General features: G+C 41.2%; 1 protein-coding gene across 1 annotated transcript in view; it reads right to left on the bottom strand.

Moving 5' to 3' along the window:
* The window catches only part of LOC143325904 (ecto-NOX disulfide-thiol exchanger 2-like), a 154,221-nt gene that overhangs the window by 7,879 nt on the left and 118,356 nt on the right, over positions 1-27,986 (bottom strand). The window contains exons 7-11 of the mRNA XM_076739279.1: positions 27,010-27,222; positions 18,237-18,343; positions 14,149-14,260; positions 10,686-10,873; positions 5,691-5,831 (exon numbers count right to left, since the gene is read on the bottom strand). Of these exons, the coding sequence (XP_076595394.1) occupies positions 5,691-5,831; positions 10,686-10,873; positions 14,149-14,260; positions 18,237-18,343; positions 27,010-27,222 (761 nt within the window). The remainder of the gene's footprint in view (positions 1-5,690; positions 5,832-10,685; positions 10,874-14,148; positions 14,261-18,236; positions 18,344-27,009; positions 27,223-27,986) is intronic.

Below are 27,986 nucleotides of genomic sequence, written 5' to 3'. Positions count from 1 at the left end.
TCCCAATGAGTTTCTAACTCTATTTATGAGCACTTACTTTAATCACACTCCCTGTTGGTGGTGACAGACTCTTAATCCTTGGACCCCCGTTAAGAGGGGAAACATCTTCCTTGTTAGGGCAGTTGTGGTCCAATTCACTGGGGTTGTGCTGTATGTCGGGGGCTGACTGGAGTGGGATGGTTGTGGGTAATGCACAGCTTGGGTAATGCAACATGTTGAAGGAGTGGTGGTGTGTGCTGTACATGTATCGTGGAGGTTCTTTTACTTGCTGGGGGAAAGGGGGGTGGGGGAGCGTGATGAAGCTGTGGCTCGACAAGCTCCAGCTGAAGCACAACATATTGCTCCTGCCTCTGTTGACCAATGCTGCTCATGTTGCTACTTGTCGGTCTCACAGTGACAAAGGGCTCATGGCAGTCTCCAAGGGAATGGAAATTTAAAGAAGTAAGATCAGGGTGTACCAACATGTCACTGCATTATTTAGACTTTAAAACTCTGAGGTCCGTCACAGCTAATGATCTATAGCTTGAAGTGCTATAACTTTGTTGGCAGCTACATGCAACTTCTATAACCTCCCATCACCTTCTGCTTCTGATCACCTGGTGAACTGACCCGTGGTCCATCTTTGTTACAGCTACTGACAGGGCTCGCAAAGGTCAGTCAAGCATGGATGCAATGTTTAAGAAATGTGAAGTTGCGGTGCTGTGTTTAGCACCCAGAGCGGCGACAGAGTAATGATGCACGAAACGTCGTTGTTTGCAGTAATGTGAAAACCCCTGAAGTCCAGAGGGAGGACATTGGTGTTTTCTCCAGTGACACAAACAGCGTGTAGTCGTACAATTGTCTCATGGGAATGTCCAGAAATAGGCGGACAAAAGGAGCTGTCATCTCCTTAATGTCACCTGAGGACAATATGCTCACTGAGGTCCAGATGATGAAGTAACTCTGCTACTGGACAGCTCTGCGTATATGGAGAAATAATCCTCCAGAGATCAGGACAAAGTGAAAAGAAATCTTCCCCAGCGAAAAAATGGAACAACTACAGAAGCTGAATCAGAATCTTCTGTCCCTGCAAAACCATCTCATCCTCTTTAACTGTAGTCTATCACCGACATACTGGTAACGCTTTATTTCACATGTCGATCATTTCTGAATAAAGTTCTTATAATTTCCAAGAGATGCAGGTTGATGACAAATAAATAAACTCAACCCCAAGCAGTTTCATTTTTCACTCTTGTCACATTTTTGGGCTTGTTTTTCACTGCAGTATATAAGTCCTGCACCTCGATGGAAACAGCACAATCGTGGCAAGAAGAATGGAGAACTCAAAAAACGTCTTTTGTGCAGTAAAGCTGTTGTAATACCCTAGATCATGAAAGTTGTATTTCTTTGATTATTTATTTTACTTGACAGACGACCATCACTCTATGTAAATATGATGTGAACAGTTGGGAAAAAAGTCTTAAAAAAAGACCATTATAAGCACGTAAATGTCCATTTACTATAATTTAATATTGGAAAGTTCTCAATAAGCAGTATGTTGAATTGTTTGCCTGCCTCCATTTACCTTTTTTTTTTTTTTTTTTTTTTTTAGCACAGAGACACGCTGTTCTTTCTAGGAAACCTCCAGAAAAAGTTATTAGAAAATCAGGGACCGGTAAAATAAAGCGTTACGAAAATATTGTTTTATTGATGAACAAAAGAGGAATACAGTTGTGTGTAGGAGGCACTCATTAATCTGTAATAGTTATGAATGAATCTCTAATCACCACAGCGGGCCAGGAGATCCATAGTAGGAGGAAAATGGTGGCAACAAAAAGCTGAGTGGAGCCAGAGTGTAAGAGCTCTACAAACACATCCCACTAAGCTGCTCACACACATTAGTTCTTACAAAACTAGGCACAAAATCCAGATGTGGCAGATGTGGTGAACATAGTGGTGGGTCTGCAGAGGACCGAGGTGTCGTGGACAGTGAGGTCTGTGAGGGCCGGGAACACAGAAAAGAGAGAAGCTAATTCACACCGTTCAAATATCTGCAGCTGAGCGATCTCCCATCAGCTCACAGCAAACCAACTCGAGCAGCTCTGAGGATCAAAAAGATGACCTGAGAGCAGAAAGCAAGCCGCCAGAGTCATCAGACACCACTTGATGGGACCATTTTAGTATTATCATTATCCAATTACATAGCTGATTGAACCTGAAGCTCATTCTCATGTCAGCTCTATTCCCTGTAACCATGCTGAACCACGGTAGGCCAGCCAGAGATGGAAACGCAAGAGGCAGCGGAGCATACCTGCACTCAGATAAGATCTTTGTTGTATTTCAATGGGTGACCTGCAATGACTTGACGTCTTTGTAGTATTTTCTGAAAATGTGCCTACTTAAGGAGAAGAAAAGCAGTGAATTTCAGTGCTTTAAGACTCAGGGCAGTTTGATCTCGGCTGCCTACAAGTCAGACGCAGTTCTTTCACAGCACACAGTAGCAAAAGGCTTCACATGCAGACAAACTGTACTCGTCGGTGGCGATTTTTCTCCTGTCAGCCTGAGAGCAGCCTCATTAGAGCTGTTTACTTATGTCCCTCACTCAAGGGCACCTTGACGGTCTCTGTTATACAAAGGAGATCACACTCTTTATTTCCCATTCAAGTTTCGAAAGCACTTACTCGTGACTCCCAGTCAGCAGGAAGAACGCGGTTTATCCCATCTCTTATTTTATGATGTGCTTTTTATTTTTGTGATGTATTTTATGGTCAACACACAGCGTTACAAGAATGGGGAGGTCATTTTCCCAAGATACGACATTTAAGATCACATTTTCTGCTTCAGAGCGACATACAGTAAAATAAATCTCATTTGGGTGCAAAAGTTCCTTCAAGGATTTTATGTGCCCTCAGACACCTTTCAGCACACAGGGAACAGCTTCATGCTGTATCCTGATTTGTGTCTGAAACAGGAAGAAAAATCTCACAGAGCGAACTATAAGCAGTTGAAATTTCTCTTGACGTAAATTATGGCTTCTATTATTTCTGCATTAAAATCTAAAGTCTAAACACGATTAGATTCACCCGATATATATATATATATTGTTGAGTTGTGTACTTCTGTAAATCTGTAATTTTATTCAAGGTAAAGGTGCGTTTCACTGGGTTGCTCGTCCACGGCGTCATATCCTCTTTATCTGCTCTAGCAGCATCCACAGAAACACAGGAAACACCTGATGATTTGTTAGCGAGTGAGGAAGTCGGCTAACTAGCTTGCCACTCGGTTGTTTCTTATTGTTTGTATTGCTCACTTGTGTTGGAGCACAGTTAGTCATTTTCATCTGCAGCAGTGGTTGTTAAACAATGAAGACTCCCACAATGCCTCGCTACTTCACAATGTCATCCAACAGCATCTCCAATTATTGTTTTGATTGAGAGACCCGTACTGGCAGAAATGACATGCTGTGTGTTTATGGGTAATTTCCTCTTAACTTTCACTTGTGTTAATTTATAATCCTTTCATAATATCAGATTTCCCTGATCCTGGTACCCGGGTTATTTGTTGACATGAAGATATAGGTTTACTAGAGAAAGCCAACTGTAACCCTGAAACTCTTTCTCCCACAGCTGTGTCAGCGCTGTATGAAGTTAACGTTAATGCTAAGCAAACATTTCGCGACTGCTGCTGCAGAAGCTGCAGTTAGCGCTGACTTCGGTCATTCAACAATGCGTCTGCAGCGGTCATGACATGATGGAAAAAGGCGGATCGTTCACTGACTTCTTTCTGAATACAGTTTGTTTGGCTGCGCTGTAAACAGATACACCAGCTGCTCGTCTGTTGCATTTCTCACAAAGCAGCTGCTCAGAGAGTGTTTGCTGCCTGCAGTATTCAACCACACTTGCTGTTATTATGATTATGACTTCACATGCAACCTTTGACATTCGCCTGTTCCTTTATCGTCTACCCTGAATCTCAAATTATCCGTTAAATTGCACTGACCTGGGACCCGTTTCACAAAGGAGGTTCAACAAACTCCGAGTCTAATCCTGAACCCTGAGTTGATCTAGCCTGAGATAGGAAACTCCGAGTTTTCGGTTTCAGAACAGGTGATTTGAGTTAGTTCAATCAACTCAGAGTAGGTTAACTCAGAGTTAAGCGCGTGCACCACGACCATAAAAAGCCAGCATCAATGGAGCCCCGATTCGACGAGTCACCATGGCGACGGGGAAGAGGAGGGCTGCGTATTTTACCCCACTGGAACTCGAAATCTTAATGCGCTCATACGGCGAATTTGAGCATGTTTTTTAGAAAAAAGTGTAACACCGCTGCAGCTGCAAAAGAGAGGGAGGCGGCGTGGGAGAACATTGCTGCTCGGGTCAATGCGTAAGTTTAAACGCAGTCCTTTGCAATCACAATAATATTACAGGGGAAAACTGCTTGAATGGTAGCTCATTAATTTATTTCATGTAGGTGCAATCCCGCGGAGAAGAAGCGCACTTGGCAGCAGCTCAAGATGAAACATAAAAACATTGTTTTTAAGACACGGCATAATTTAATGGGGGTACCTCATTTTGATCATGTGTTACATTGTAAAGTAAATATTAAGTGGCTGTTTGACTGTGCAGTTGTTTTATCACCAACATAATGCTGCGCAAAGAAGCGCAGCGCAACACACAATATCTGCTGGGATGTGAGAGCATGACTCCGGCTGGTAATGTTGCAAATGTAAGGACGGATTAGGTTGTGTATGTAGATGATGGACTGTGACGTGAAATGGTACCGTTCAAAAACATAATTGTCTGGAAATGCCAGAACATCTATGCGCGGTCTGATAACCATCTCCCGACGAATATTTAATTCCCTGCGCAGTAATGCTGCACCTTCATCCACGGGATCGTTGTCAAAAAGACATGCCATGTTAGTGAAAAAAGTGCCTACTGACTGATTTTTTTTTTTAAATAACAGACGGCAAAACTATGTTATCCCAAAACTCGCCTGCTGACGAATGAATGAGGAAATCAAATACCGTGTGTGGCTGACAGAGGGCGGAGACAGAGAGAAACTCGAGGTTCATTGAGAAAAACCTGGTCCCGACCAGGTTAGGTTCATAGAGTCTGTTACTATGGTAACTGACCGAGAGCTTAAGTTACCCCTCTCTGTGAAACAGGCTAGAGTTACCCCTCTTTCTCTGGTTTGAGTTACCTCCCTTTGTGAAACGGAAAACTCAGAGTTTCCTTCATTTCAGGCTTAACAAACTCGGAGTTTTCACTAAACCTGCTTTGTGAAACGGGCCCCTGGTCTTTTCGGTACTTCACATGATATGTCTTCAATGCTAAACTTGTAAAGTCACGGTGAACACCAAAGGTCTCGACTACTTGTTCATTATAAGTGCAAACTTCCATCTTTCATTTGCTGTGCTGAGTTGATTCAGGGACAAATCATTAGACACCACTTTAAATGGCCAAAAATCTTCTCTAAAATGCAGGCAGTGGTGTGTTGAATCATTTTCCCAATATGCAATATTCGTCATGCACTGAAACTCATTATGAAGTAATTTCTTTCTAACTAGACCACAAATGAGGCACTTTTTTTTTTTTTAGAGTCAGTTTTTCCATTTAAACACACACACAAGAGCAAGAACACAAAGCTTTCCCTTGACTCTGGATGTGTGTGTGTGTGTGTGTGTGTGTGTGTGTGTGTTTTCTTCTGACCTGTTGTGTGTGTGTGGTCTGCAGGTTGTGCAGTCCTGCCTTGAGGTTATAGATTTGGTTCTTCAGCTGCTGTTTGTCTTCTATATTCCTCTCAAGCTCTGCGTCTCGCTCCTTCATCTCGTCCCTCATTCTCAGCAGTTGCTAAACATGAAGAAGAAGAGCGGTTAGTCGTGTTTCATCGGCGCTGAATGTTCGCCTAACTGTTTAGATGCAGGGAGAAGAGGTTAATCTGACGCGGCAACAGCGAGGCCCCGACCTTAACTCTGGTGAAGCAAAAGCTAAAATTCCTGCTGGGAAAAGTTGAAAATATGGACTTCCTCGTGAGCTTCTTCTCTTAATGTGATGCTGAACAATTCATCAGTTACAGTGGTGCTGCGCAGTGTGTGTCAAGTGAGGTGAAAAGTGAGCAGTGGTCTGCAGACAGGAAGCCAGGGAGTGATTCAGCTGGTCAGTAAGGCAGACCTGCACGTAATGAGCTCCTCTGCATATCTGCGGCCTCATTCATACCGAGTATTAAAATATGTTTCCTGCATATTCTATCTGGATAATGAATGATGCAATTACATCCTAATATTTTTACATTATGCATTGTTACGGCCGGTGCTCTGTCTGAATCCCGTTTCATTTTTGGAATATGTACTTGGCATCACAGGTGAGAAGACAGGCGGCTGGAAAATACCACAAATCTCATAATCACATGTGGCACAATGACGGTGCCGAGGTGAAGAGCTGGCTATGCCGAGATCGTGGTGAAATTACTGGGCTTGAAATTGGAAAGCGAAGAAAGTTAAGTCACACACTCGGGCAGCTATAAAGTGCTTCACGTACATTAAAATAACCAATATTTTAATGTACATGTTGTTACTGAAGATCAGTAGAAAGTCTTCATGAATCCGAGTTGTAGAACTATCAGCCGACGTGCGTGAACAACTGTTAGCTAATCAACCAATTTATACAGAACATATTTCTGTGCATGCTAATGTGATATGTGAACAGGATGACTGTGATGGTTTGCAGAATAAGACGCATTGCTGGCTAACAAGCGGAGACCTGAACTCCGATGAAGTGAATCAATTATGAACTTAGAGGAAGCCTCGTATTAACTCGCCGTGTTCTGTCGGAAATCTTATCAGGTGAAGGAATACACCGCACTCTGCATGATAATGTAGCAGCACATGTTGTAACTGAACCCCAGATCCTGTACAGCAGGTGACTCCTTCTCCAGCTCCCCATCATGATGCAGACAGAATTCAGGTAACAACAAATGCATCCTGATACAAATATAACGCCCATCAACTGAGGTCATGATCCAGATGACATATTAATATTAAAATAGATTGTATCTGCAGTGCCTCATATCTAATGGGAGGATGTTATCCCAATAAGGACGACCCTCTACAGAAACTACAGTTACATCTGGCTGCCTGAGGTCATATCATAATGCAAACAAACGTCAAATTGAGTACATTAATGTCTGTCAGAGAGAGAATGCATCACAGAGAAGCTTGAGGACTGATAAATGGGATGTAATGGTGTAAGCCTTGTCTAAAGAGGTTATTATTTAACACATTATTAGATGTAAGCCCAAAAGCAGAAAATTAATTTCGAGGCTTGACTCAAAACACTGAAATCAGAACAGGGACTGCAGAACTGGTGCGCAATTTGTTATAATTTAGACTTGGTGCTGAATAGACTATTGCCAAGCACCGGAGGCAAATCTCCACACGCGCCTCATGGCCCTCAGAGACTGAACCATGTCACAGTGATAAACAGAAGACTGTGGTTGAACTGTGCGGCTCCCTCGTGTAAACGTGTATGTGGGAATGTGCAGCACTGGAAGAACAACAGATGCGCTCAGCTAACCTTTCACAGGTAAATGTGCTCCTAAGAATGTTTGAGCTTTTGGCACTGTTTGACTTAAGGAAAATGTGGTTGATGAGATTTTGTAATTATGAGAAAAATGCTTTTCATCACACGGATATGTTTTGAATGTAAACCTTCCTCAGCTTGTCAGTACACAGTAGTAAACCAGCGTGACATGTATCTTATGTTGTGTATATAAAAAAAAGGCTCCAGCAAAGAGTTCTGAGCTCATGCAGTGACATCCTTTATACAACCATGAGTTCACAAAGAGATGAACCTCGCTCCATCCTCGCTTGTGAACGACTGAGCCTTTCCAGGAGAAAAAAAAAACAAGTGCTAAAATTATTAACAGTTAGTGTATTTAAGTGCTGGAGACATGTTTCACGGAGGCGATTACAATGCACTTTGTCAGATGAGATGGAGGTGGAGGAAAGCTTCGCCGCCTTGAAAACAATATTCTGTCTTCGCTTAAGAAAGAGTAAATGCAAGCTGGGGCTATTTGGCAACACAGCAGGTGATCAGAAAAGTGGACTGCCGCCTGAGGAAGTGTTTTCTTCTTTCAATTGGATTACTAAATGTTCCTGAGGGTAATATTCCATTAAACATGGCCTAAAGCTGTGGCTCTCAATGCTGGTCCTCAGGACACAAAGACTCGATGCTTTTTTTCATTTTAGCCATTTAGAGGGTAACTTCTGTCTAAATGCCAGACTCTACTGTTCAATCAAACAACAACAAATTGATTCACACCCTGGCCCCTCCACAAACACACGCCTGCAGCTACCGAACGCTGGATCAGATTAGAGTGTAACAAGCCTTACTGTAAGTAAACGCTGCACATTAGTATCTAAGCTGCAATCCACACTTTTCCTCAAATTCAGCTAAAGAAACTGAAAATGCCACTGAATGATCAGGTGACACAAAGGTGGGCGTGAAGCAGAATGACAGACACACACGTGCGTTGCAAAGACAAATGTAACAACAAAATACTGTAATAATTCAGCAACATTACAGATCTCATCTTAAAATTATATGGGTCTAAAGGGTAAATAGAAGTATATAGCATTGGGTTTACATGTTAGTGTTGTGGGATGTGATGATGATCGAGAAAATAACAACTAAAGAGGCAAAAATCAAACATGCATTAACACCAGAGCTGCAGCTAATGATTATTTCCATTATCAGTGAATCTGATGATTATTTTCTCAATTAATAAATTCATTGTTTCTCTCAAAAACTGGCAGAAAAAAAGCGAGAAACGCTCATTGCACTTTCCCGGAGCCCAAGGCATCTTTGGCTCCGAGCTCAATGTCTTGTTTCGTCTACAATCTAAAGAATTTCTTTGCACAAACACACAATATGACAGAGAAAAGCAACAGTTCACACGGTTATAAAAGCAGGACATTTTTCTTGAAAAATCTTAAATCCTGAACTGCTGGAAATATAATTACAAAGCAACAGCCTCCTACATGACCAGCATTACAGCCCCTACACAGTCAATGTCCACCCACACAGATGTTTTCACTTAATATACCCTTTAAATGCACCTAGAAGCAGCCAGTTTCATTGCCTTACGTAACTCTGAGTGGCCATAACCCTGATCCCTGACATCTCTGAGGCACAATTTGATAACTGTTGGAAGTGCCTGCAAAGGGAACATTTTTTCCAGGTTAATTTTCACTAACAAATACTGTAGATCCCTCCTGTTGCTGAGCAGAAAGCCTCCAGAGGTCGTTTATTCTTCATGTACTTTTATACTAGTTTCAAAGTGCACACACGACAACCTTTGGTAAAAGCTGATTCCTCTGAAAACGATTGTCTCAGCCCTGAAGTTGACCTGCAGTTTCTCAGAGCAGTCCGATCTGATCTTTGATTGAATCATTGATTACGGTCAGCTGTGATAACCCAGAGCTGCTATGATTTACTCGAAAACATCCCTCTGCTCCCCATGAGTTCACAGTGTCATTTACAGCTGCTTTAACAGCAATACAAATTGAACTTGTGCTGATTGGAGCCATGCAGAAACCGGCTGAGCTTTGTTGTCATGCCCTGTCAAAGCACCTCCTGCGTGACTATGATGGGGCTTTTGTTTTGCTTTCCTGATAAGTGAATAATTTCCAAGTATGACTGAGACAGGATAATTTCACCTGCTTTCATGGCAAATCAACTTGTTTCAGGAGTGTTTTGGAATCAAGTGACAGCGTGATTGTCGAGCGACGTCTTATTATTCTGGTAGCAAGAGAAATCCGAAAAGGGGAAATGATAGAAGGAAAACAAATGGTGTTTTCTGCTTGCTTTAGAGGGAAAATAGACTCAGACGCAGCACTAAACGGCTTGTTCAGGTGGATATTCTCTGCAAGGTGGAGGTTATGACTGTATTGACTTTGACATTTATTCTATTTGGTTTCATATTGACGAAGAACACAGTGCTCATTTTAAACTTCCTGCATGCGTCAAAACAGCTGAGTGGAGTCATCTGTTCGGTGCTCTAAGCTTGAATCACGGGACACCTCTAATGAGATGATAACGGCTCCGCTGTCACAAGGACCGCTTCAGGAAATCATTCCTGCCACAAGCCATCACGCTTTACAATAGCAACTTAAACAGCTAATCCAGCAACCTCACAAACCCCAATATTTTAAATGTTATCTGCACTACTGCAATATTGCACATACAGTCCACGGTTTACATGTATTTATCATCCAAAACTGCACAAATATTTTGCTATTTTTTGCTTGTAAATACTGTATATTTAGTGTACTATATATTTAGTTATATTGTATTTTCTATTATATCACCATAATATTAAATAATATGTATTATACATTATACTACATATTATACAATGATATATTTAGTTTTACTTAGTTACATTTTTATTTTCATTCCTGCTTTCATTTTTTGTCCCTTGGTACCTGTTACTTTTTTCTAAATACTGTGTATACATTCTATGTTTGCCTGTATGTTAATGCTACTGCAACAAAATAATTTCCCAAATTGGGATCAATAAAGAAGCAGGCTAAGTCTAAAAATCCAGTCCATCTTTGGAAAACCATAGTTTTAGCACAGCAGTCAGCGCAGCACCATCTGTATGTCTTTTGCACTCTGGGCCTGATGGATGAGGCATCTGATTACCTTCTGCATGCCTTGCAGAGCCTGCTGCAGGAAGCTGAGCTGCTCAGAGTGTGTGCTGCCCTCCTCGCTGCCGATTGGTTGGTTCTTGCCTTGCTCCTGTTTGAGCAGCTCCACCTCGTTCCTGTAGGCGTCCAGCTGGCAGCGCAGGGAGTCATTCTCCTCCTTTAAGGCCTCTGCTTGGGAAACACCTACAGATTCAGGCAGAACACAGACAATGACCCATTATTAGACTGCAGAGGAAATAATGCAATCTATCTAGTCTCTGTCGAAATGCCAGACTCTATTGTTCTGTAAACTCAGATCTCCCAAATCAGGCATCAACAAGAGACACAAACATTTCCAAATAATATTTCTTGATTCTGTGACTTATATTTGAGATTTATTTTCCCAATTTTCCGCTGGTATCATGGTGTCGAACTCACAAAATACACACATATTCACCGTGTTCTCACTAAGTGATGTTATCATCGTATTCTCGTACCTCATACACAGGCATTAACATACATGACATTTTTCATGACGCTGACGTAAAAATTAATTCTGTTTAATCTCCATAACAGGAAAAGTGTAGAGAAATCCCCCAGAGGCTTTTAGACAAAGACTCGTTCTCCGCCTTTTACATTTCTCAACCGAAAGCAGAGTATGAGAGCCTTTAAGAAATTACGTTGCCATGCAGGCACTGAAATACAATCCCTTTTGAAGAATGCCAAAAGTGCCTTTTATCTCTAAATAGGCTTTTGACTTCAACAGGATTCTTCTTTTTCCTATTATTTCCCCCCTATTAACTTTCCTGAAGAAATTTAATTCACACAGTGACCTCAGTGCAACAAAAAGCAGATTTTTTTTTTAATCTAAAATCGACTTAAAATCTTAATAAATGTCCAAAATCAGATTTTTACCTGCACTCACAAATAAGGCTTGAAAGGATCCAACAATGGCTAAAGGGTTGGCCCATACAAAGGCTACTTACTCTTAATAATCATGTCACGTGCTGCTTAAAAAACACTAACTAACCGACGTTAGAGGGCAAAAGTGTTCATACCTGATCTAAATGTCCGCCGTCAAAGGCAGGGTGAATCATCACAGACGAGGGAGAAGTGATATTGTTGAAAAATAGGGATGAAGGGGGACATTTTACCCTCTCCCCTGGAAGAGAAGCTCACACCTCGGCTCATCTTTCACTTCCTCACAGCTAATCCGATGTTGGAAGCTTGTGTGGTGGGAGTGTTTCTGAAGCTGTTCCCCTGTCAGACAAACACTTCTGATGGACTACACTGAGGCCTTTAAGGGTTTGTCAGGAGCTAGAGTTAAATTCAACACTATTACATCAGCTCAAGTCTGAGCTTACCATCTGCTGCTTGAATCAAATCAGCTGCCTGGAGACCACACAGTCTTTCCCATTATTTTCTTAATCTGTTTATCCATATTGGGTAGCTTGATAGCTTGGCGGCGCCCTGATGTCCACCTGTAGAACCTGCAGCACAGGAACTACACTCAATTGTGAGTGCAGTACGTTTATGAGTCAGCATCAGTAATGTTTTAAACCATGCATTTTATTTCGACACCAAGGTTTTCCTTTTGAATTTTTGCCTTTTCATTTCTATTTTCTGCTGGAGTCACACAACTCTTAACTCGCCAGATCACCTGTGGGTCCGCCAGGATAAATGCATGTTCAAGAGAGAGAAAAGTAGCGTGAATAAAGCTCATTCTGTCCGGCATTGCAACAACCTGAACTGCAACATATGCTCCAGATCCATCATTGATTTGTTCAGAGGGGTGGAGAAACATCATTCCCGTTTCCTGTTATTAATCAAATTATTTCCAGTGTGAGCCTGCAAGTCAAATCAGAAAGACACCCAGCAATAAGATGACTAATATTTCATCCAGGATGGTGCCCATAACTACCAATCAGACTGTATAGAAGATGATGATGAAATGATGATATAGATTAGATGGTAATAATATCCTGAATTGTGTTAAATTTCACCACCATGATTAACATGTGAACCACATTAAGATCCCACATTATCTGTCACTGGCATATTTAAAAGCCTCTCATCATGTGAGATAAGAAATGCTTTGAAAGAAATGGGTTTCTTTTCCTTCTCATGTGCCGAAACAAGATGAAATGACTGATTTATGGAAACCTAACGATGGATATGGAGAACCCAGCTTGTGTACAAGTGTGTGTTTGTTTTCTCTCAGCAGTATTGAGTGAGGAAGGGAACCGGTGAGGATAGTATTGATTATCAAGTCTTATTAACTTGCTGCCCAAGGAAACGCAACAGTTAGCCCAGATTCTGTTCAATTCCCCCTGAAGTTTCCCTGAATTTCCCCGGTGAGCAGCATTATCAACACTAACAAACATATGTATCTGCGCGCTTTCAGCTCTACTAACGTTATTCCCCGTTTAATTTTATTTTTGGTGGCATATCAGATTCATCAGTTATTATTTCACTGCAGTAATAATAACAAAGCATCTCCCAATATGAAGCCGAGAGGGCGCGACTTTCCTTCAGAGAAGAGATTTCCAGAGATTAGCTCCATTTCCTGGTCTGCACAGCTTATTTATCTCTTATTGTGTTGCCTGGTTCTAATATCAGATTACAGCTTCTTTTCCGCCTCTCTCTCTCTCTGTTTGCGTGTGCGATTTAGGATTCAGTGATTTGCTTTGTGATAAACGGCTGTAATGCAACTTTTGTGCAACCAATTTGATTGAGCGTACTTTGTCTGCAACTGCTGTTCTTTGTCATTTACTGCGTTTCCCAGAACTTTCATGATCTCAGTGAAAAACTGCAAGACACCAATACTGTGCTCCAGAGAGGAGAATGAAATGATGGTGTGGGCCAAACACTTACCTCCACCCTCTAAGGCCATAACATCATTTACGACCACATCAGTTGTTGTCAGATTTATCCAACTATAATGCAGCTGATGTTAAAAGTACCCGACAGCAGCCAAATTCCTTTACTGGTGTAATCCAACCAGAAAAAATCTCTCGATTGAACACTTAATTATCGAGTTACAACATACTGATATTAACTGTTTAGAATATATTCTTCTTTCACACATTAAATGTGTGCAAACTACAATAGACAGAGTTTTCAGTGTGGTGTTGGGGATCACTGTCATCACACAATTAAATGTGCAACCAAGTGAATGAAGGCGCTACCACAGCTTCTCAAAAGTAGAGAAATGGTGGGCAGCGCAGTGGGAGCTCAGGTCACGGCTCAGCTTTCTATTTGTGAGGTTTTAGAATTTAAAAATTGATTTTGTGTAAAGAATATTACACTTAGAAAGTTCTTTTTGCTGCCACTCGCTGCATCAAAGTACAAAGTGGAGTCGTTTTTGTTGTAGAGATTTTACTCACCTTTCAGCCAGAACAGCCGTGACATGTGCAGCGCTGGCTGGTTGGATGTTATATGACTGCATCCTGCCTCATTCAGCACCTGAACATGTTTACCTGAGTCCTCAGAGTCTTTGCTGTTGGTAGCCTCCATGTCATCATCAGACATCTCCATCTCCTCCTCCCCTCTGATGCCCATCAGCTGCTCATTGTGCACGTTTCTAATCTTCTGCAAAACACAAAAAGCGTAGCAGCTGTGGATAAACCTTCTCTGCTGCTCATGAAGCAATATCACACCACAACAATGTGGGTTAACAGGGGCCATGTAGGAATGCAGTCTTTAAATAAACATCTGGACGGGGTGGAGTGAATGACACCATCCTACAGGCATACACGCTTATGGTGCATTTGTCAGAGGCAGGAGGAGGGTCAATCTCTCATGTGAGCTACGAAGGAGTAAAAAATATGAAGCCCTGCGGTGTTTGTCTCGATCACGATAAAATCATTTCAAATGAAGTGAAAATACTTTGACCTTCACTCTGGATACTGTTAGCCTGACACAGTTTGACCTGCAGTGATATCATATTGCCCTGTCGACCTCCTACCTTTGTATAATTTCCTGGTCAGCACACACACACACACACACACACACACACACACACACACACACACTCAACGAGCACACATCTGTTCTATTACAACATTGGAGGGTGCGAGGCCTTTCTATTCTGGTTAATGCAGTGTGAAAGTATATAACAGATAAAAGACAGCGGGATTAAAACAGGCTAGTGAGCATGTTAAAGAACTAAAGATCAAAGAGCACTGTAATCCTTCATGAATCTAACGTCTTGCCTTTAACAATGAGAACCCCCTCAAATGTCATCCTCGAACGTTTCAAAGTAGCCGTGAATAAAGCTTTGCAAAAAAAAAAAAAACAACCTTTCCAGTGTCTGTTCATCATACTATGTGACTCACAGCGACTGGAAAAACATTACAATTCCAACCAGGCTTGCTCAAGGGCAGAATAACAACACAAAACGCACAGCATGCAATAACTGCAATAGTGGTTACATTTCTACATTTGTTTTCCTCGGCCATCTACTTTTCAATTTGTCCACTTCAATTTCCTGTGACATGTCAAAGGGGAGGAAAAACCGGTGTCCCTTAAGAGACATAACAGTTTCCACCATAGTGAGAGCAAGAGGGGACGTGACATTCTGCCTGTGCAGGTGATTTCCTCTGCAGCACAAGCCTGCACGCCACTATGATACTCAGTGAATTCTCCATGGTTTTCAGTACATCAGGCCTTTCACCAGACTTACAAATGTTGTGTTCAAAATAATATCATCCACTTTAAAATTGATGCATACCCTAAAAAGTTTGTCTAACATTCAAAACAAACGGTGCAAATATTTGGTTAGAAAATATTTCTGTCTGCTGCTGTAATTCTATCAGCAGGACGACACTGTTTGTCTGTGACTTCCCAAAACACTGCTGTTGGAAAAATACAGCTCTTAGTCGAAAAAAGTTGGGACGCTGTGTAAAATGTAAATAAATGTTTAGTGTTCCTGAGCCCATGTAGTAATATCCTGTATACAATAAAGCATTGGTGAACCTCGCTCCATCCTCGCTTGTGAACGACTGAGCCTTTCAAACCTCATTCACACACACGTGCACGGCGGCTAAGCCACCTGCTCATTACGAGCATTCACACACACTCACACACACTGATTGCATCGGGAGCAATTTGGGCTTCAGTATCTTGCCCAAGGATACTTCGACATGGCGGGATCAAACCACCGACCTTCTGATGAGCGGACGACCGCTCTACCTCCTGAGCCACAAATCAAGTTCACAAGGCCAGCAGATATGATATTTACAATTCTCACTGTCTTAATTTAGCATATTAGCATGCTAGCATTTGCTAATTAGCACCGAACACCAAGTACAGTTGAGGCAATGTGGGAAAGTCAATGTCATGTCAATTTGGGACAAATTAATATTCTGACATGATGATGATGCTGTAGATTCAAAGTAAACCAGCGTTATTATAACTCATCCTGTGGGAACAGTTAATGTAGAACCAAGTTTTATGGAATGAGCTAAGGCAACAGTTATAATTCATACTCTTCTTTGCAATTTTTCTTCATCTTTGGAAAGTGTCATTGAGCACTGCAAAAGTGCCTTAAAAACCTTAAATGGACCTTGTTTACAGAACTAATTTGCATCTCTCCCTTAATGTAGCAAAGCATAGATGTTTGATATGGAGAGCAGAAACAGCCATCTCTGGGACTTTAAGATTCAAAGAAAACAGCACGCATAAAAGGATGAAAACGTTTCACAGAAAAAGAGAAAGAGAAGAAAAGCAAAAAGTGAAAGAATGACTCGTTGGATAAAGATTTGCTTCATTTAGACCACTAAAAAAACATTAAGTATAAATCACCCATGATGTTGCATCAGACCCGTACTTCTGCTGTAGTCTGCCTGGTGTACAGATGGCGAGGCAGTTTGTCTTATTACAGATACAGTGATGAAAACAAGACCCAGCCTGACTGAGGTGTCGAGAATAATTCAGGAGCTGATTTACACTTATGTTAAACACGAGAGGCTTTCCAGCAGCAGCACTAACAAACTTTGAGATCTGAACAAACACTCACCTTGTGCACTGCAACCTCTGATGCAAAGGCTCCCGTCACTACACCGGGGAGTTAACAACAATGTGTACAGGCTTGGTGCTCCACCTAACAGCAAATCAATATTCGTGGTTTAAAGTGTAAAGTGTGATTAATGTGTCAACACTCTGATGTGGACAGCTCCGAGCAGCGGTTCTGAATGCTTGTTAATGTCATAGATCTATTTCTGGAAAGTTATTAGCATTTTCATAGTTCTGCAGGGGATGGAGCAGAATGAACGCTATTCTCTTTTGATACTGTACATGAATATTCACAAAGGATGGGGCCTCATTGACATTCAACAGAGACAATGTTTCAGCAACATGCTGTGACAAAGCTTGATTTGCAATGATGTGTGTTTCTTTCTGTGAGTGGATATGCCACATTATGCACAGCATTTGTGTGAGTTTGTGTGTGGAAAATCTCTCACTCAGGCATTAAGAGACTCTCAGCTTCTCCTCCAATCAGATCTGCACTCTTTATGAACACAACATAAACTCCATTCAACACAAATCTTCACCATAATCAATGTGGCATTTTCCTGACAGTAAATAATAACGAAAAAGCAAAGCTCTGTCAGTTTCTGAAAAAAATAAGAGATGGATAACCTCAATTTCCTGCCATAACAAAACATGCAAAAATGTAGTTATTTTCTTGTCTGTCCATATATGACAGCAGACAGAGACTGATGAGACAGTTTAGAGCAGCGGAGCGGCATCAAAACAACCTATAAGTTACCTGCTAAATGAAGCTGGAAGAGACCAAAACCTCATCCACAAACTCACGACTTTAAGAACCCATTTACACCTGGTGTTAACCTGCGATCTGTCTCTGGATAATGGCTCCTGATCATGCACGTTATTAATAAACATTCTTGATTCTGCCTGCGATGTGATGGCATTTTGAATTTATGTATTTCATTTACACCTTTCATTAACATGCACAGCTCTCTACCCATCTGAGATATTCAGCCACAGACTGCATGTTCACGCTGGGTGTAAATGGGTTACTAAAATTACAGTGACACACAGCAACAGACACTTAACATCTCAGCTAAGAATTTCAGTTTGGGATTTTGCTTCATTTCTGGATATTGATTTGTTAAAAACTATATAATTGTTAACATTTTTTTTAATTTGTTCTTATTTCAAATTAATAATACTCCAATACCAATTTATTTACCTGATATAAAAGCTGATTTTAGTAGATTAAATTATAGATTTTTTTTATTTTTGCTGCAGCATTTAATATTGAAAACTATGTAATTTAACCGATTGCATAAATTTCCTGGTTGCAATAAGGAACAGAGCTTCCAGCAGAATGAACTTCCTCCCTTTGGAGTTCCTCAGGGTTCAATTTTAGAACCCTTGCTGATGTATTTTCCTAAAAGCCATGAGTTTAGTTTATATGTTAACTGTGAAACATTAAAACATTCAGATGTACAAAGAGTATTGACTGCATACTGCTACGTATATGTACTTACACACTGGGATAAAACATGAAGTAATCTTCCAGGAATATTGAAATACTAACCTCCGCTTGTTTGCGCCACATGTCCAGGTTCTTCCGCTGAGCTTTGGAGAAATGGTCCCATGCCTTTTGTTTGGAAGCAGCTTGGAATACAGAGGCAATCTGTTCAACTGAAGGAGACATGTGGACATGTGGAGAAGAGCGAAAGAAAGAAAGAGGGAAGGAGGAGAGGAGCGAAACAATGACGTCAGCTGGGGAAACAGAGCTCTGTATCTACAGCAAGTACATGTTTCAGACTTGTTTTGTATTATTTACACATATATTTACACAATTTTTAAACTTATTTGATGCTATCCTGAAATGACCACATCATAAACTCTTTCAATCTCATTCTCCAAATATATTTTCAGTTTTAGTGTGTGTGCACCTTTGATATTACCACAGCAAAACTCTCAAGAGAGGAAATTGTCTTGACAGGTGCGTAGGATCAGAAACTCTTTACAGTGTGTGGGACTCTTTGGTTTAATGATGCTATACAATTTATAGAGGGGTGGGATATTAATGCAAGGAGAGGAGAATCAGACATGTTTCGCTGTGCGGTGGGTCTTTGCTCCATAACATCAGCCTGCACACACTGATAATTAATGCTCTGCACAACAGATTTCACAAAGCACCGACTACCTTAAAAGTAGTGTAAACACAGAAAATGCTGTTTTAGACTGAACTTGTTGTATTGGAAGAGAATACTTAATAATATATATATATATAATAAACCACCCTCTGACATGTACTGTTTTATTTTTCATTTATTCATTTCTGAATAATGTGTACTGTAACTTGATGCCACTGAACAGCATTCAACATTGCATCAGTCTAAATTTACAGGTCTATGGTGTGAAGAGAAACTGCTTCATGGCATAAAATTGGAAAAAACGGATGTTGTTCTGTCAGTGTACATTGCATTAAAGCTTACAGAGTTTTTGGAAACAGCAGATGGGAGGCTGACTCAAAGACAGATGAAAAAACATTATATTACATTATATATTTATTGCCTTCCCTACAGCAAAGGAAAGAACTTCACCCAAAGAAGCAATATCCTGTGTGTGACACAAAGCAACAGGATTTATAGGAAATCTGGTTCTAATTTTGAGCGACATCTGAGATATAGGACATACTATTCAATATGTTTACCAAGCAAAAGGTAAATTATATTGCAGGTTTGTGCTGGTGTTGTCTGCCAGACACAATAAAGCAACAAACAGCGCACATAAATGATTTGTTCAAAAGCATTTCTGTCAAATCTGGTTAATCTTAACATGGTTTATGGGAGAGATGGAGGAGAAAATGCAGGAGACTCAGATCAGACAGACAAATCATAACACATGAGCATTTAAGACAAAAATATATTGGACATAAAGCTTTGCAAGGTTTTTCACGGCTGATGCCTGGACGTCTACATGACTGCAATGAGGTCGACTAAAGCAAATAAACATAAATCATCTACATACATACGACTTTCTTCCTTATTATTTCCAGCTAATTCAAAGATCTGGAAAAACTCTGCAAATCATGCTCATATCTGTAATGAACATAAAGCAATATGAGCAGAAGGAAAAATCTGTTTTCCTTTTTTATAGATATTCTGCTTTCTGGCAGCTAACTGATGTTGATCGGTCTTTAATCTGCTCACCTGTAGCAAATGACAACACAGACCATTGCAGAGGCTGTCCAGGCCTGTCGACATTCATTTAGAGTCACACACACGCATTCATAAGATGCAGACGTAACCTCTTTAATGGATTTTGCTGACTGGCAGACTTCCTCCCTTCTCTGTTCTTCCTCATCACGTTACTTTGGAGGCTATCTCGTTAGACTACAGCAGAGCACAGTGAACTCAGCATTTCATCCGAATAGATTCCCTCCATCACTCAATGCTATAACCTTCTAGAACAACAAGCTTGCTGCAGAACTGCATGTACCGCGCTGTCACGACCACACGCTGCATCTTGTCTTCTATTGATGTGTTCAGGGTTAAGACTGCATCAGCTCCAAGGTAGATGACGGTGTATTGATATTGCTGTTTCCCTTCAAGGGGCCTGCGTTTATGTTGTGGGTGTGTATACAGGCTTTTATATTGGACACTTTCGCTTTTGAAAAATGTATGTACATATGTGTGTGTGTGCGTGTGTTTATTAGGTGTCGGTATTAATAATACATTTATTCCCAGATCACTTCAGTTTCATTGGTCAACGGGGAATGGAGGAACAGAGCAGGGCTGTGACTCTGCCATTGTGTAAGTACTTGCAATCTACTGCAGTGTCCTCCACATCTGGAGGAGGCATTGTTGTTGTTCCTATGTGTATGCATGAGGTATTCGTTGGTGCTCCAGCTCTATGGCAGATCAAAGTACATAAGTACAATTCATTCTATTTACCGTATTATTTTTTTACTTTTAGTGTGATTTTTACGGCATCAGGGTGTCTCTGTTCTACTGCATTGCTGAAAAAATAAAATGTCAATGATGGTAGGAGCTTGTTAAGCTAGTAGAAGAAACATAAACCAATATTTGACTCAACTTTGAACAGATTTAAAATGATTTCATTAATCCTATTATATTTGAAGGATAGACAATAAACTGGTGAGTAGAATTCAAAATTTCACTTTGTCACTGTGTGCAAAGCCTGGAACTAACCGACAGTACATTTGTAAGTGTGGTAAGAGAACACATGAAGGTTTCGCTCTGGAAAAATAGTCCACTTTCATTCAATTATAATTGACAAAACTACTTTAGAGTGCTACTTGTAAGAGGCTAGAAAACATTCTGTCGGCTGGAATAAAATAATTTCATTTGAAACACTGGCAAACTGCAGACTCTCAGTGTATTCTTCAGTACTAATGACAAACTCGACTGGTGAGATGTGCCTTGGTCTTGGCTGCAGCCAGAAGGTGGCACACAGGCCAAACCCAACACAGAGCACCCGCTCTTGCTCTCCTCATGGCCAAAGGATGGAAAAACTCAGATGACAGAGGAAGAGGCTGCTTTAAGTGTGCTTCTTCCTCCTCCTCTTTGGAAGCACTGAGCGGTGAAACAATCCCTCTGGTGAGAGAGAAGCACCCAAGAGATGTCCCCTGTGTTTCTGATGGAAGGCAGTCAAGCCTAGCAAGACATGTCAGAAACGAGCTGTGGTTAGGGCCACGACACAGCCTGTGGTAGCAGCAGCACTCCTGGTCAGGTTTTTCATTTTCTCTGCTAACAGGGACACAACCATTAGGTCTCGTATTCCCTCACCAGTTAGCAGAAACTGGTGTGAAATGAACAGTCAGCACTCCATCAAATGGGGGAACGCCTTAGAAGCAGTGGCAGGTTTTGGAACATCCAACAGAGCACAACAACACAAAATGCTGTCAGCTAATTGAGTAATGGTGGAGATACAACTTCGCCAAACACACAAAATTAGAGTTGCAATAATGGTTTTAATATGGGAGCACTGCCACACCAGTTCTAACTGTCTGCTCTCCTGGAAAACATTCACAGTGTTGCACACAGTTATTTACATGGAAAGCGACTGAAATAGTTGTATAATGAGCGAGGGAAGAGAGAGAGACCTTGAGAGAAGTTCAAACTCAGCTCCCCCAACTCAAGTGTTGGCAAGACGTGGGAGGAAGGAGTTTCAGATGCAGTTTGACCATCCAACAAACACCTTTATAATTGTTTTGCATCATTTTTTGTGCTTAACAACCACACTGAATACCAGATAACATACTTTGTGGCTGCATTGTACTTTTCACAGCACTCACTGTGCAAAGTATGCCGTCTCACCTTCATTTTGTATCTTAAACAGTCAACAGAGGGGAAACCATAACCTCCTTTGCAGCCAGAGAGAACTGATATAAACATAAATGCACTGTACCTCGAGACAAAGTCAATATCAAATTAAACGCATCACTGAATATTCATTTCATGATGATTATCATTAAATATAGGGATCTGTATACATTCACAACTGTCTTTTACGCTTTAGAGGTGAAAACTGTAACTAGCTGGGTAAAAACAGACCAGGCAGGTGGAAGATGAGCCACAAGCAAGAGCCTCAGCTTACATCTCCAGGGGACGATGGCACAAAGCTGGAACAGCAGTAGACTGGCTAATATAAGATATAAGTGCTCTACTGTTACTACGGTTAAACACAAAAGCAGAAAATCCTGTAAAACCTTCACGCTGATGGCGGCTAGTCATTTCACTGGATCCTGTTTTGTTGCTATGGCATTCAGTAATTTGACCACTTATGAAAAAATCTAAAAATAAAAGTACAGCCATCAGAAAAGGGCTTGAAAATCTTCTGAGGCGCATGTGCTTTCATGTCTTCTCACGTTCTGAGGGAACAAAACGACCAAACAGTAGCATTACAGCTATTTACAGTTATGATGCTTCTACATCGCCACCTACTGGCCAAATGGCACCAAATTTGTCACGGTCACTCAGACATGATATCTACACAGGTCCACCACATTTGGTTGCAAAAGCTCAAAGTGTTTGGGAAATATGACGTTGTATGTTCTGTTTGTGTTTGTGAGGTAAAGGCAGTGGTTAACTGTGAAAGAAACCTGAAGGTTTGATGTTAAAAACAGAGGGAGGGAAGGGGGGGGTGGGGGGGGCTCTTACCAGATAGACTCAAACTTTCTGTGTGGAGTAGCGAAAAAACTGATTTGAACAAAACTGAAAATGGCGGAAAATCTTTCTATGCTCAAATGAGCGTGACTTATATTGAAAGATTTGTCTGGACCCACTGAATCAAGGAAAACTGGAATTTTGTTTCTGAGACTTTTACGGCTCAAAAGTTATGGGCCAAAAAATAAAGTTTGTTGTGACAGCGACGGTTTCTGGTCCCCAGATAGTTTCAGGCACAAGAAGATGAAGAAGAAAGAGAGGAAGATGAATAATTCTCAGACCAGGGCCCCAGACCAAATCTTTCCATTCGCAGCACTGATGAAAATGTCAGGAGCATCAGAACCAAAGCAACACATTCATATATTCTCCATCTTAACTGTATTACTGATAAATGCTTTGTATTTGTGTTGGGAAAAGAGGTTTTTCTGCCTTTCTTCTCTGCTTATTATCATATGTAACAAGTAACATCAGGGTCAGACAGACCCATAAGGTAAGTGCTGCTGTATAGTGACACAGTAGGATGTGTGATTTGGTTACAGCTCTCGATTATGAAAAAAGCATACGGAGTATTAATTATCAATGTTTAATGTACTGTACTCCGTTGTGGGAGGGAGGGACGGAGCGCTCATGTGGACAAGCGAGAGGGGGTGTGTGAGTGGGCGAGTGCGAGTATGAACAGAAGTGTAGACGTGATACATAAACTTTCTGAACGCAGTGTTACAATTTTCTAGTTTATCAGTTAAGTGTATGAACTACAAAGCAGATTGGATTCTCTACAGACAAAACAGACTGACTCATATGAAAGCGTCCGCGGGTTGAATACTCATCAGTAGGTCCTTGTTATGTACAGTATGTCTCATCTAAGAAATGTCTTTATTCTCATGCAGCTGCATTTTATAAACTATGATAATCTGGTCACAGGTCACCTCTCGTGTCCTCGTCCAGGCGCCGTCTCACTCCCTCTTGCTCTCCCTGGGGAAGAGGGGGGCAGACTGGGCCTCACGGGTAGAGTAACAAACATGCTGTGCAGCACTTACGCTCACAATTATAAAACTGAATAGCACTGTCTCCAAAAATGATCACAAAATGTGACTGAATGGTCGCAGCCTGGGGTCCTGTAAGTGATACGGTTGCGTTCCAGTAGCGTCGCTGCTTGGACCTCTAAAAAATCAAAACTGGGGCAACATCCAGAGCGTTTAAATAAAGGTAATTTTATTCAAGGTGACAAAAGTGTGAATGCCTATAATAACGTGTCCTTGGATGGCAGTCGGGAGCTCTGACAAAAGCAGAACCTGGTAAATATGGATGTCTTTTGTTCACAGGTGTGGTGTGTAAAACTGCCTCATGGGAGACCAATCGCAGTGTTGACATTTGCATGGGTGGAACTACGGTGAGCAAAAGACAAACTCATGAATAGAAATAAGTGTTTGTATGGATTATTGTGTTGGATGTGGATGGCCTTTAATGAGAGAGAAACACTGAAAGAAAGAGAACGAGGGTGACTGACAGAGGAAAATAGAGACATGCAATGTGAGCGAAGCAAAGAAAAGAGAAAGTCCTAGGAGGCTGTAACCCCCTTGAATCTGGCCTTTTCAAACCAATACAACATACGTAGATATCAATTCAAACAACTTTATAAATATGCATCAAACAGAGCAGCACAGTGATGGCCTGATCTCAGGTGACAGGTCCTCAATATTGTTGTTTTCTGCCATTCAGCTAGCCATTCACAGTTTGTTGTGCCTTTTTCATGTCATACATGTTGAACACAAGCGGAGACACAGTGTTGAGTGTAGCTGTAGTAGAGAAAGTCGCTGTAATAAAGATAAACGACCTGAACGTAAGCAAGAGATGAAAGGTAGCAGAACTGAGCTTACACCCCCAAAGAAGTGGTCATAGAGTATATGTACGAAACACTACATTATATTATATCTTATATAATGAGTGCTTTGTACATACATTGTATAGTGAGATCCTGCTTCAGCAACCTGAGCCCGATGTTTTCTTACAGGCAGAGAAAATGATTCTCTCCTCTGAAATCATTCACTGCACAGAATGTAGCTAAACTGTAATTACTAAGTCTTCACATTGACTTGATTGTGCTTGTTCTCATTTACTTAACATGGTTACATAAAGTCTAGTAAATAAGTGACTGATTAATGAAAAAATGATTGAGTGAATGTTGTTTAATGTTGTCGCAGCTTTATATCATATATACAAAATTAAGACAGCATGTAAATCATTTTAATTCCTCTAAACTTGACTAACAGCAGCTTGTACAGCTACGTCGATCTCATCCATGCTTGTTGGCAAACTTTCGTCGCTATTTTGCTTGCTAGCTAAATAGCTAGGAGGCTATGAAGGAAGATGATGCCTCATTCTTAATTCTGCCCACTGAGGGAAACAGCTGTCAGCGGGCACAACACCTGATCTGAATGAATGGCGATCCAGCCGTCTAGAACCAGACAATGTTAACACTGTCACTGTACAGTAATGAGTAAATCTTATTTCTGTCTGTAATGGTCATAAACAGCCAGTACCTCTGCTACAATAAAGTCACTGCAGTCCACTTATTCTTTTGTGCTTGAGTTAAAACATTCAGATTCAAAACATAATCCATTTTACATCACAGGAACAGAATCTGCACCGGGCTTATTTTTGTAAGCCTTTACAGGCTGAGTTGCTCCTGGTATTTCTCATTAATGTCAAGTGTTGCTTGCCTTCCCTGTGTGTGTACGTATGCGTGAGAGGGGAAAAGCCTGTGTGTGTGCTGGTAGGTGTATGTGTGAAAACGTGTGGGTTAGAGCGTATTTATGTCATGGTATTTCTCTCTGGGTATTTGAGCATTTGATATGCCGTGTATGGAGTGGTGACCTGTGATAAAACGGCAGACTGCAGAGTGTCATGGGAATTACTGCAGCGTAGCATGGTCGATTGCACCTGTTACCCAAGTATAGCGCTAACTGAATGGTAAACTCTGAGGGAAGGGGCGCTATTCTCCAGGGGCTGTGACATAGGATAAATTGTTTACTGAGTGCATGCATTCAAAAGAGCCCGCAGGCTTCTTAACCTGGAAAGTCTCTGCTAATATCCTGTTTCTGTGACTGGTGGCTGAGGGCCAGAATCCATTTTCCATGTTAAGACAAAAGCTGCCATCTCAGGACATTGTAAGATTTTGATCAAGCCTACATTTCAGTTCAGTTTGGCACACAGAGTGATCGAAGCCTTTATGACACCTGTCCTGAGTTTCCCCTTTAACGTAAGCATGCACTGTGGAGCGAGACACGACAGGTGCACAAGCTGAAATCAGAGATGCTTTTATTTTGTCCCCCAAATGGTTCAGTCTGTTCTAATTTCAAAGGCTTGCTCATTAATATTAAGCATAGTCTCTGTAATTTCAGTGATTTCTTATTTTTGTCTGTTTTTTCATGTCATGGTGCAACAGTTGTTCAATAACTGCATCTCCTGTTGAGAGACATAGGTGTTGATGACCTTCAAATAAAAGCATTTGGCATTGTTGTCAATCACAGCTTGACTACTCTGGCTGTCTCCACTCATGACTCAGTCAGGCAAACAGTCTCCTGTTGATTAACAAACAGAACTGTCAACTAAATCTAAAATGTTGTGATTGCTTTGTACCTACTGTCCTTGACTGGAAACCTGTGACTTTTTGCTTTTATTCAAAGACCATGTTATGATGTGTTTATATTTCTCCCTCCTTTATGTCGTCCTATACATTCAGCATCTGTTTCTAAAAAATAAATCCACTTCTTGAAATGTAACATGGAGTTTTATCTTGCTCTGTAAAGCACTTTGTAACCTTGTTTTGAAAGCTGTTTCATTTAAAGAGGAAACTTAAGATGATGCTCTTTACAAAGAGCCTTCGCTGATTTGATTTGTGTATTGTTTTGTAATGTCGGTCTTGGTGATCTTATATGAACGTTTGCTGGTAAATGTGAGTGTGGGAGTGGCAGAGGGGAATGTGGTGCTGTGTATGCTGCATTATATTTCAAAAACTGCAATAAAAAATCCCCTTTTTTTAAAAAATATAATGCATGTCCTACAAAGTCAATTGCATGCTCAACCCACATTAAGCTACTTTATCTGGCTGGTGCTATCCTGAAACTACATACACATGCACTGTGTGACTACGCAGAGAGGACTCACATTGAGTCAGTATGGCGGCCATCGCGGTCTTGAACTTGTCTTTGGCCTCTTCCATCTCCTTCTCATGCTGACTCTTCTCGCTCAGCAGCCGGCGGATGTGGCTGTTGGAGGACTGGATCATGGAGTAGAAGTTGTTGGCGTTCCTGCGGTTGACCTCTCCTCGTTCCAGCCAAGTCAGGAGCACTCGCACTGATTCAGGAAACATATTGTCATCTAGGGGAGGAGGTGGAGGGAGGTGTTAATATGAGCGTGGTAAGATAAAAACTGCCACCTGGGCAGAAGCACTGTGAAGGAGAAAGGAGTCTACATAGGAAAGGATAAAGAAATGCCGTCATTACAAACAATCAGTTATTTGACCAAGGCAGGACGTATGGAGAGAAAGAAATGTGGCCAAAATCGATACCACTGAGGTCCAATAACAAAAGAGCCTCTGCCAACGCTGAAGGTCTGTCCAGCCAAAAAGGGACAAAAGAGTTAGGGTCACTGGGAGCACGAAAAAGCTGCCTCTACAAATTTACTCTGGAACCATTTGATGATCAGGGACTTGCAGGAGCCAACAAGTTCAACAACAACCCAAATGAGAAACATTTCACAGTGTACAACACAAAAGAAGGAAAGCAGCAGAACTTCAGCTGAAAGCGAACTCTGTACTTAAACAGTATAAAGCTGAAATTACATGTAATTAATGCTGAGCGTTGTTTCAATGTGTGTAGAAGCTGTCTGAGCTCGTACGATGGGATGTTTACAGGTCGCGTGCAGGAGGAAAGGAGGGAGAAAGGAGAGGATGTGAAGATGATGAGATGAAAATAACTTCAAGAACTCACTGTCATCTTGGGAGGAACAGAACACAATGGACTAAATACACGATTGAGGAGAAAAAGTATTGTATCTATACGCTGAGGAGGTGAAATGAGAAGAACACTTCCGGGTAAAATCAGTCGGTTCCCGTCATTCCTATAAATATCTTTGGTAAACAA

This window comes from Chaetodon auriga, chromosome 9, assembly GCF_051107435.1.
Source record: "Chaetodon auriga isolate fChaAug3 chromosome 9, fChaAug3.hap1, whole genome shotgun sequence".
Lineage (NCBI taxonomy): Eukaryota > Metazoa > Chordata > Actinopteri > Chaetodontiformes > Chaetodontidae > Chaetodon > Chaetodon auriga.
The sequence above is the reverse complement of the archived record's forward strand: the minus strand, read 5'-3'. Positions and strand labels throughout refer to the sequence as shown.